Here is an 11,572-nt window from a genome sequence, read left to right as displayed (position 1 = left end):
GGCTCTCAGTAAACATTCACCGACGGAGAGTGTGTTTTTCTTTTTCTTTTTTTTGCTGTGTGCACTAGTGACTGTGTACGTGTGTGCTTTCTCGCCTTATGTTTTCTGTGTGCGTAGGATTGGTGTATGGCTCTTCGTGTCCATCCCTTCAACCATCACTTGCTTGGGCCTCTGCAAACGGTGTTGCTAGGCAACCCCATCCTCAGCTACTACAGTCCCTAATGGGGCTTTAAGAAGAGCAGGGCAGGTGGAGTGTACCATTACAGTGGGCTACTGTAGGGGGGTGATGTGTGGTGATCATCAACTCTGGCTTGACTCAGGGCATGGCGTTTTAAAGCTCCAGTGACAATGAATCAGTCCTGGAGAGCACTGGGCTCAGTTTTATAGCAAGGCCCTAAATATGAGCAGTGCATTGAGTTTATTCTTTTATGATCAGGCAGCCTACCCACACCCCTATGAGTTTGTTACCCTGATGATTATGCCCTACTGTATTATATGTGCTATTCTGTGCACTGCTATAATATCTGTATTATAGCCACAATTAAATGCACTATTATTTGTAATATTCCATGCACTACTATACCATATGTACACCGCTATAATACATGTGCTGTTTTATGTACCATATGCACTGCAATGCAACTGCTATATGTATTTTATTATAAAAGACTACATATATTATATTATATACACTTACTATTTTATGCACTGCATTATGCACATCTCTATGCAATATTATAGGTACTATTTTATCAAGAAGTGTATATTCTACCCTATAAACAAATGTATTACATGTGTTACTTTATGCATTACTATATTGTATGTAGGTATTACAAAGCAGGTATAATTACTGTGGGGCGGTAGCACTACTGTATGTAAAGTGTAAACTATTTCATATTTCACTATAATAATATTTAAGGGCTTCTGTAAATATAATATAGCTGAAATAATAGTGCTAATTGTCATGTATAGTGTACATAATATGTGTAAAATAGTACAGATACTGTACTGTCATTTACAATAATAATCTATATGTATTATTCTATACTAATGTGCTGACGCCCCACAGTAATTATACCTGTGTAATTAGGAGTTAGCGTCCCTTGGGTCTCCTGAGAGGGAAAGCACAAAGGGAAAAAAATTAATTAACAGCATGTGAAGTTATTCAGGGACAGGATTATTCTGGGTATTAGCAAACGGTTAGAAATGTTATAATAAAAATCATAATAACAATAATAATAAAAAAATACAGCCTACATAATTGTGTATAGTACAATTATTACATATACCCTACACATTCTCTTTTAAAATGCCTACCTATTATAAATTCATACTCCAGCTGCACATTACATTATATTCACACTACATACTCAGTTATTTAGATATGTTTGCAAGAACTACTGCGGCATTTAAGGTGGAATGAAGAATTCGAATGAGGAAGCCAAAGCTTAGCCTCGTAAAATGAACACATTCTTCCCGTTTTGGTGAAAGGGGTGTTCTGCAATGGTACTGTCTCCATAAAATGGGTGTGGTCGAGCCTTGCATATGAGATGTTTGGTTTTTTCTGTCACCCAGCCGATTTCACACGGGACTTGGACTGAAACACGGCGTTTAAAGGCTCTGTACACTAATTTAATTGCTTGAAATTCAAGCAGGGTTCATTTCAGACTGGTTCACAAACCTCTGGTTTTGTACTCTGTAGGGGCTGATGGGTTACGCTTATGCTCCTCCAGCCAGATAGCCGAGTCATTTTGGGTCCCTTTGTGTCATTATAAAGCTTTATTTATTCCTCTACTGTGTTTTTCTCCCTCAAAATCGACTGAATAATTCTCTGTTTTGGACGAGGAGGCGACGAGGGAAGAACAGAGAGGGAGGAGGACGAGCAACGGAGGAAGGAAACGGACGACAAGGCTAGGGGGAAAAAAACAAGAAAACAGACAGAAATTGGAAGATTTGAGGGCCTTTTTATGGACTGGACTTCGTTTTGGGTCGTGTTTGGTGTAAAAAGGAGAGTTTGCAGCCACCGCCTCAGGACTGGGTTACAGTAACGTTACAGCAATAGAGCAGTTCCAGTGTTTTAACCGCTGTAGCCTGCAAAACCCTCACAAACAGCGTCTCTGCTGGAGAAATGAACTCTCTGGCCTTCGGTCCGAGCCCTTTTTGATGCGTTTGTCCAGAGCAGCATCTCTCAGGCCTAACCCACAGCTGCCATTATGCCTCTTCACATTTGAACACTGTGAGGAAAGACAAGCTCCATCTCTTCCTCAAGCTCGGTCCCAGCGAAGAGCTCAGTTTCTCTCTTTTCTCCCCTTTTCTCTATCTCTCTCTCTTTCTCACCCTCAGCTCGCCTTCCCTCTGCTCTACACACAGGTAGGTTACAGTTCATCTGGAGAATATCGTTTATATGTTTATTTCACCCATACTCAAACAGGGAACGCTATTCTGCCTCCAAACCGAGAATTAACTTGCCTTTTTTTCGAATTCGCAGTTCCACCTTAAATGGTGCAGAGGTTGCATTGCTGGCGCCTTTACAGTTTAAGGTGGAACGAACGGGACGTTAAAATACGAAACTTCATGAGCATACTACACACTAATTCTAAATGTACATTACACACACACACACATTATATATATATATATATTGTTCCATCTATAACCAATTAACATACTACATTCCAGTGACACATACATAATACATACATTCTGCATTATCTGTACTACTACACCACCCTCTACACTACAGAAGCACAATAAATATATGCTGCATACTGCTGATGAATATTATGTTCCAAACAAAATTACACACTACATTTTACTACATAAGTCGTACTATATACTCCATAAAAAAATTACACACACACACACACACACATATATATATATATATATATACTACATACTATTTGTTACACAAATGTGCATACTACATTTTACTATATAATTCCTCTACATAAATATTAGAATATATATTACACACTGCCGACAAATACTATTTGCTACAAAATACTAGACACTAGACAATGCATACTACATATAAATACTGCATACACAAATGGAGTGGAATATGTATACACACTATATAACGTAATACATACATAATACATATTACAAATTCTTTACAGATTCTTTCTATGTAATCATGCCGTTATATGTGATTATGAAGTTTGCTGTGTTGCTGCAAAGCTGGACAGGTGTTGGAATGGAACTACTGCGCAATTTAAGGTGGAATCAAAAATGTACAAGACAATAAGAAGCTAACTTTTCATTGTAACCCCTCCCTGTTTATCCAACAGCCAAATCCACCACTTCCTCAAGTGCAAGGGAGTTACCCGTAGATAATTCTCTGCTAAAAGGAGACCATTAGAACCATTTGGGATAATAAAGCTGATGGTTTTGCCATTAGTGACCACCACTTTCCTTAGATCCTTTTAAACCCTCACATATATTTAGAATTAGCCACAGATCGTCAATAAATCTATCATCAATCATGAAGTCTCATTAGTGGAGGCTGAATTATGTAAGAAATGGTCTTGTTTGCTTCTCGTCTTTATATAAATTGTCCTGGAACCTTCTGAGATCATTTCTGAAGCTGTGAGCCATAGGCTGGCTTTAATTGTGCCTTAAATTGAAGGTATTATAAATTCTTCATAAGGATCAATGCAAGGCCAACATCTCAGTATAGACTCTTTAGCCCCTGTACCAAGATTTGGCCAGGATGGAGGCTTTATATTCCCTGAGTTAGATGTATTAGATGTACATCATCAGTCATTGTTAACTCAGTTGTTGAAGGATGCTGAGGCTACAGTTCCCCGAACATAGATCTGATGTTTGGTATGATACAGATGTTGGATATTTTTAGAGACGTGGGCCACATTTCCAGCTCGTTTGGCCACAAGATGCTCACAGAATGGAGAATGTGCCTGCAGGGGTGCGGCCAGGCAGGCTGGCCTTTACACTGAGCAGCAGAAGGATGTGGTCATGGTGCCACTGAGGGGTCTACATGCCCTGTAGCTCTGGACACTGGCTTTTGAAACTGTTTCTGGAGGCTTTTAAAGACCTGACCTCAGTGAAAACATGCCAAACCGTAACCGGGATGGTTTTTGCATTGCATTGATTCCATAGCCTTTGTCTAAACCTCAGGGATTTAATAGTGGTTTTATTTTTAAAAACGTGTTATGAAAGCTTAGAAATACTAATATTATTTAGTTGGGAAATTAAATGTAGGGTAAAACTTAAAGTAAACAGCTGGAGCATAAAAGGCACATATTCTACAAGGGAACACAGTTGTAGATCTTAAAGATATGTCTGTGATTAAATGATATTGAGCACCTCGCTGCTCACCCCAACTCAAATGCACACCAGTGGGGAGCAAGAGCAGAAACTCTGGTTTTTAGTTGTTTTTACTCAGTTCTCATTCTTCTGTATGCTCGATGTGTCTGTTTTGCTCAGTTTAATTTGTACAAAATGTACCTGTACCGCTAAGCTGGACCTAGCCTTTGGTCCAAACTATTTATCCTGCCTGTGGATCAGAGCAAAAAATCATGAAATAACACTCAGTGCTGAACTATAAAATCAAGCAAATACATCAAGACCATGACCCAGAACTGATTTAAATGTTCTGTGTGTATGCTACAGTAGATCATTTAAGCTTGGTCCTGGACAATACTGAACAAGAGAAAAGAAAACAGTCCAGGATTAGGTTTAATTCCTATTCATAAAACTGACCTCAAATCTTAGTGTTAGGCAGAGGCATTACTGACATTCCTTCTGAATTCAAAACTCAAATGATTAAAGTTAGACAACATTATTCTGTTTGAGTGTGTGTATATAGACTGAATTTGGGGTCATATTTGGAAATGACCTGTTATTCACTGTAGCTTCAGGATCCTCACGTGCCCCCTTCTCTCTGCTCCACATGCAAAGTTCTCTGGCGAGGGAGGTATGGCTTCTCAGAATCTGTAACTCTCACACAAGGACGTGCAACTGTTAACGGGAAATATGCAAATCTAGGTCACTCACAGCATATGCAGGACAGTCATCGTTTGGTTGTTGGCTTGTGCTGTATTTGAATGCAGCCACTAACACATGCAAAAAAGTAATCTCATTTGAATGAGGCTATGTGTTACCGCCTGACAATGTAATCATCAGTTACGAGGGCCACTGTCTGATAACAGGAGCTGCATAGGGAAGTAATCCTGCTTGGTTTTTTTTTTTTTTTAAAAACAACCCCTGTCCAGTATATAGGGTTACTTTGATGTGCTCATCTAAAGTAAAACACAAATCATTATCTCTTAAACCTTCCACAGGTGACAGACAAAATTACCTTGTACGATGGGCCCAGAGCACTGGCCATTTTGACAGATGACCACGAGCTTGATCCTTGTCCACAGCCAACAAGATCAGACTTTCAAGAGAGTACACGATGATGTCTGACCATTTTTTTTACCTGGGAACTTAAAAATTGCTTCAGAATAATAAAATAATCTATTTCCAAGGGGACATTCTACCACTTTTCCACAAGTAAACAATATTTATGAAACCTGTCAACCCCCACAGCAGCCTTCTCCCCCTTGTCTAAACAGCCCTGTTCAGACAGGCCACTCTCAGTGCCTGTTCCTTTAAATGACAATAAGCCGCTCGCTGTTCACATTGACCTGAGCACACAGCAGAAGCTCTGGGTTTTTGACTGTTTTCTCTCAGTTCTCTTTCTTTTCCGGTCTTTTTTCTCCGTTTTAACTCTGTGTTCTTATTTCAAAAACCCGTTTTATCCCATGTTTTCTGACTTCCGATCACAATAAATTTACTGGGTGGCCTTATTCCACATTGTGTATGTTCGTGGGCTCCATTTTTTGGGAGTGGCATAATTTTTATTCTCCTCCAAATAGTTTGAGTCTAAAATGATGCTGCAGTTTGAAGTAGTTTCAGCAGTGGTTTTGTGTGTGTGTGTGTGTACGTGACAAATAAAGATTTTACTAATAAAATATAGGGGCGGCACGGTGGCGCAGCAGTCACACAGCTCCAGGGACCTGGAGGTTGTGGGTTCGATTCCCGCTCCGGGTGATTGTCTGTGAGGAGTTGGTGTGTTCTCCCCATGTCCATGTGGGTTTCCTCCGGGTGCTCCGGTTTCCTCCCACAGTCCAGTCCAAAAACACATGTTGGTAGGTGGATTGGCGACTCAAAAGTGTCCGTCGGTGTGAGTGTGTGAGTGAATGTGTGTGTGTGTCTGTGTTGCCCTGTGAAGGACTGGCGTACCCTCCAGGGTGTATTCCTGCCTTGCGCCCGGTGATTCCAGGTAGGCTCTGGACCCCCCGCGACCCTGAATTGGATAAGCGGTTACAGATAATGAATGAATGAATGAATGAATAATAAAATATAAAAAGGCTGTAAGGACCAAAATTGTGTACAATTTGTCCATAATCCTAATCTTGTTTGGACACGGTAAGTGGCTCCTGGATCAGTAGAGAAGAGACATGGGATTACACTGTCATCCAGATTACAGCAGATTAAAGTGGTCACTGCTGCCCCTTCGCCCCAGACACAGATTATGGTTGAAAGCTTATAACAATATTGCACTGATTATAAGTATTATATTCATGTCTATAAATAGTAATGGTTATAAAAATATATGGAATTAGGGAGCATCTGAATCATGAATAGTTGAAACCAACACAGAGCACAATTTGTACCTAGGTCAAGGTGATAATATTGTGAATTTAGATGGTCTTACACTATTTGTCCACTTAATATTTGATTAAATTACTATGCGCTGTCGTCTGGTCTTACAGGTGGCTGAGGTCAACAATCAAATTCAAAATGAGTGAGCTGGAGCAGCTTCGGCAGGAGGCTGAGCAGCTGAAGAACCAGATACGAGTAAGAGCCTCCGCATTGTACATGTTATCTTCAGGGCTCTCAGAGTGTTCTCATCATACAGCTCCACTGACATACCTTAGCTCCGCCCACCAACTGGTTGCCAGGTTTTAACAGAAGGAAATAATCCCACTGTAACCAAATTTGGTTTATTGTCAAGTAGTAAGTATTAACCAGCATTATGTAAGAGATTTCAGAGTCTGCTAAGACTCATACCTCTTAATGTACATCACAGCTCTTAGAGTAAAGTACTTGTCTGATAATACCCCCTCAGGTCTGACCACATCCCTAAGTAAGATACATATTATTTATCAGTTCAGGAGCTGATGCAAAATATCCACACTCCGTGACCAATCTGTGCATTATTTCACTGATTTTGTAAAATATCTTTTCAATTAATTGATAAAGGTGTACATTTTATCGATACTCAATTTTAAATAACGCAGAATTCACCCGGTGGTGATGGAGACCTCACAGAAAGACGTTACATGGTTTTGTACTGGTTATAAATACACTGCCTGATACCTGATTTTTTTAATAATAGTTTTGAACTAAGACTTTGGAATAGAGTGAGAGATATTTAAGGCAGAGAGGTAAAATGTAGAAAATGCAGCCCCTAATATTTCCACTTTAAAGCCAGTAAAACCCAGGGTATCTAGAGTGTATAGTCTGTGTGTTGGGGGTATTTCTTATTAAGTAATTTATTATTAATATTATTATTATAATAAAATGATTGTTTATTGTTTTGCAGGATGCAAGGAAAGCATGTGGGGACTCTACACTTACTCAGGTAGAATATACATTAACACATGGAATTTGTGAGAGGCCACTGAAGGCGATTGCTAAAATATGTTTATAATGTGTGTGTGTGTGTGTCATGTGTGAAGATAACAGCGGGTCTGGACCCAGTGGGTAGGATTCAGATGAGGACAAGGCGCACTCTGAGAGGTCACCTGGCCAAAATCTATGCCATGCATTGGGGCTCTGACTCTAGGTAGAACACACACACATTTATCCTCCTGATATAGAGGCCTTGTATATGAGTGCATTATGATTTTCTACAGTGGAGGATCTTCATTCCTCACACTATAGAAAAGTACTGTGCGTAAAAAAGATAGAAGAGAGTTTCTTTCTCTATCCATTGCTCTCAGGCTCCTGGTCAGCGCTTCACAAGATGGCAAGCTCATCATCTGGGACAGCTACACTACTAACAAGGTAATGTTACACCTGTATTTACCAAAGCAGTGGCTCAGAAAAGGTCCAGATGATACACTGGGCCCCACTGTTCTATTTACAAGAATATTTTTTTTAATTAATGCACATATATTTATGGAGCTGACTGTGAGTTGTGCTGTGTGATTGGTCAGATCCATGCCATCCCACTGCGGTCCTCCTGGGTGATGACCTGTGCTTACGCTCCGTCCGGAAACTTCGTAGCCTGCGGAGGCCTGGACAACATCTGCTCCATATACAGCCTGAAAACCCGTGAGGGCAACGTCAGGGTCAGCCGAGAACTACCTGGACACACAGGTATATATATATATACACACACACACACACAGATTTTGTCTTGTTCTGTCTATGGGTTTTGGCCAGGTGTGATGGAATATTTTTTTCTGTGTTATCTCTAGGTTATCTTTCCTGCTGCCGCTTCGTTGATGACAATCAGATCATCACAAGTTCAGGAGACACCACCTGGTACGAGGCCCTTCATCCTCACAGCATGAACACAACAGCAATAACCTACACCACCACATACAGCCACTTACTTACAGGACCTTATGATAGTTTTACATTTTTTTTATATGAAAAATTGTTGATTTTGACATACTTTTCTTAATGCTGTTGTTTTAGTCAGAATAAATATTATAAATCTAGTATTAAGTAACAGCATGGCAGATTTTGACTTTAATTTAAAATGCATAATTTAACAGAATCACAGAAAGTATATGGACAGTGTTTACTGTAAACCAATTTTACAATGTGTATTAATTCTGCTGAACTGTAAATAACTGTGGTGTGTGTGTGTGTCCAGTGCTCTGTGGGACATTGAGACGGGACAGCAGATCACTCTTTTTTCAGGCCACAGTGGAGACGTGATGAGTTTGTCTCTGTCTCCTGATTCACGTACGTTCATATCAGGAGCCTGTGACGCTTCGATTAAACTCTGGGATATTAGAGACAGCATGTGCAGACAGACGTTCACTGGCCATGAGTCTGACATCAACGCCGTGTGTGTGAGTACAGTTATATGAATTTTGATATTTGTATGATCCCTGCCAGTAAGAGCAGTCTACAAAGTACCAGGAATGTTCTTTTACGTGTTAAAATGCATTGTCCACTAATTGTTTACCATACACAGACCTGTTGACCTTATTTAAAAAATGTATTAAAAACGTTAAAATTTGTAATAAAAAAGCATTTCCTCCCTCCCTCAGTTCTTCCCCAGTGGCAGTGCGTTCGCGACCGGTTCGGACGATGCTACGTGCCGGTTGTTTGACTTAAGGGCGGATCAGGAGCTGGGTCTTTATTCTCACGACAACATCATCTGCGGAATCACCTCAGTGGCTTTCTCTCGCTCGGGTCGCCTGCTGCTCGCAGGATACGACGACTTTAACTGCAACATCTGGGATGCCATGAAGGGAGATCGTGCAGGTGGGTTTCACTGGGGACACTCGGTACACAGCAGTGAAGAGAAGTACACCCTTACTACTCTCATTTCTCTAACCTGTATATAAGCAGCTGTAGTCCAGCAGCATTTACTTTAAATTTGGGACAACTTGGAGCCAAACTACACGTCAGTCGTGCTAACTGAACATGCAACTTCAACATATACTTCACACACCTCACATTGAATGGAGCTGTTCGGCACAGTCAAGTGGACTTCCTCATCAGAATGGAGTTTTTGAAACAGTGCAGTAAACTGAAACAGTGGGTGTTTTTATATGCAAATTAGCTTCTCTCTAACTATGTGTGTTCTCAAACTGAAGAACTTTTGAAGAACTCCAAATATAACCAGAGGGCAGCACAAAGCCTGGATGTTAGGTTAGATTTGGTCAGAGAATATAGTGCTAGTTATAAGAAACAAACACGGCCTAAAGCTACGTCCTACGCCCTCTACAGGTGGGTAGCAGTCAGTACATATCTTAAAAGATCACTGCCTGAAATGTCCAACCTTATCGTTCATGTCATCTGACACTGTATTAGACACACCCCCTACGCACACAAATGCGCTGTTTCGGTTCTGCCACATCATTGACTACATGTATCCTTGTTTCTATAAAGGTAATTTGACCCAACTGTGTGAGGATAAGGATATTTGCATGTTGAGGGAACATAGAACATAAGTATACAGATTTCTGCTAAATTTCTCACCTTCAAATCCTCATTTTTTTTAGGAGTCTTGGCTGGCCATGACAATCGTGTGAGCTGTCTGGGTGTGACTGATGACGGAATGGCAGTGTGTACTGGCTCCTGGGACAGCTTTCTCAAGATCTGGAACTGACCTCTCTCTGACACTCACACACATACACACACACACCCTTATTTAACAAATACTCACTTCAGCACACAGTGTATGCCTACTTTACTGTACATATAACACAACACCACACAAACACATGCACAAACACAGAAGCATATTGTACATAATATATATAATGCCAACTAGGTATGAGTTTACAATGACATTGCTTTATATACATAATGCCACACAAATCTGTACATGTCGCCAGTAAAAGTGTATGCAGGTTTGGCCCCCCCTAGAGCTAAACACGAATGTTCTATTAAAAACATATACACACACGCACACAAATTGTCTTTGAAAGACTTGTTTGACACAAAATAGAACATACGCCCATAATCTTACAACGTAACAAACATACATTCAGAGAGAGGAAAGGGTATTTGAGGTGTCAAACATCCATTTGGACTTAAAATGTTTTTTGAACATCACCTAAAGCAATCACTCCATCCTACACACACAAACAAACACACATACATATACACACACACACACACAGTCTTTACAAGATGGACACCATTGCTTGCACTCCAAGAAGACGGAGAGAAGATTTTGGGACTTTTTTCAATTTTTTTTTGTTTTCCACTGTCATATAAAGCAGGTTTTCAGTATAGACGTGTCTGAAGTGTGAGTAGTGTGGTATTGTATTAAATGAAGGAGAAAGCACTGGGAAAAGGACGACGCTGAAAGCAGGTGACACACTGGAGACACTGGTAGGCACCTCCCGATTTTCCACCATTTCAAAATGTCTCGTCGGACTCAGTTTCCAACATTTCATTTATTTTTTTTGTTTTAAAAGATGTACGCCGGCATATAGGGCATCTAAGTAAATATAATGATTTTTGGTTAAATGTTTTGTTTATATTTTTTAAATGCTTATTTTATTCATGTTTTCCCCTTTGTGCCTCAGATAACACTGTAAGGACAATGAATAAAAGCTGGAAAAAGCAGTAGTGTGAAAGTAATTGTCATAATGTGCAAAACTGGATTATGTTACAAAAAGACTGTAAAACAAGGGAAGAATAAACCACACAGTTTTAACTTAGATCAAGTTATTTTTTAATTTTCAAACAATCCCGTATTTAAGACATTACAGGCGAATGAGTTCATCCAGCACACTCTGTAAGACTGAAAACCATCAGTTCATTAAAAGCATCTCAAGCTCCACCCTCTCATAAATGT

The 11,572-nt window shown here is 40.0% G+C and overlaps 1 protein-coding gene across 1 annotated transcript; it reads left to right on the top strand.

The window, feature by feature from the left end:
• Positions 1–1,547: 1,547 nt before the first annotated feature.
• Positions 1,548–11,330, top strand: gnb2 (guanine nucleotide binding protein (G protein), beta polypeptide 2). The gene is made up of 10 exons (XM_066658845.1): positions 1,548–2,370; positions 6,786–6,870; positions 7,619–7,657; positions 7,755–7,861; positions 8,019–8,082; positions 8,235–8,397; positions 8,499–8,565; positions 8,903–9,104; positions 9,306–9,522; positions 10,266–11,330. Exons 2-10 carry the CDS (start codon positions 6,814–6,816, stop codon positions 10,370–10,372), a joined length of 1,023 nt encoding a protein of 340 aa, XP_066514942.1. The 5' UTR covers positions 1,548–2,370; positions 6,786–6,813; the 3' UTR covers positions 10,373–11,330.
• Positions 11,331–11,572: the final 242 nt, after the last annotated feature.

The sequence above is a fragment of the Hoplias malabaricus genome, chromosome 2 (assembly GCF_029633855.1).
Source record: "Hoplias malabaricus isolate fHopMal1 chromosome 2, fHopMal1.hap1, whole genome shotgun sequence".
NCBI lineage: Eukaryota > Metazoa > Chordata > Actinopteri > Characiformes > Erythrinidae > Hoplias > Hoplias malabaricus.
The sequence above is the reverse complement of the archived record's forward strand: the minus strand, read 5'-3'. Positions and strand labels throughout refer to the sequence as shown.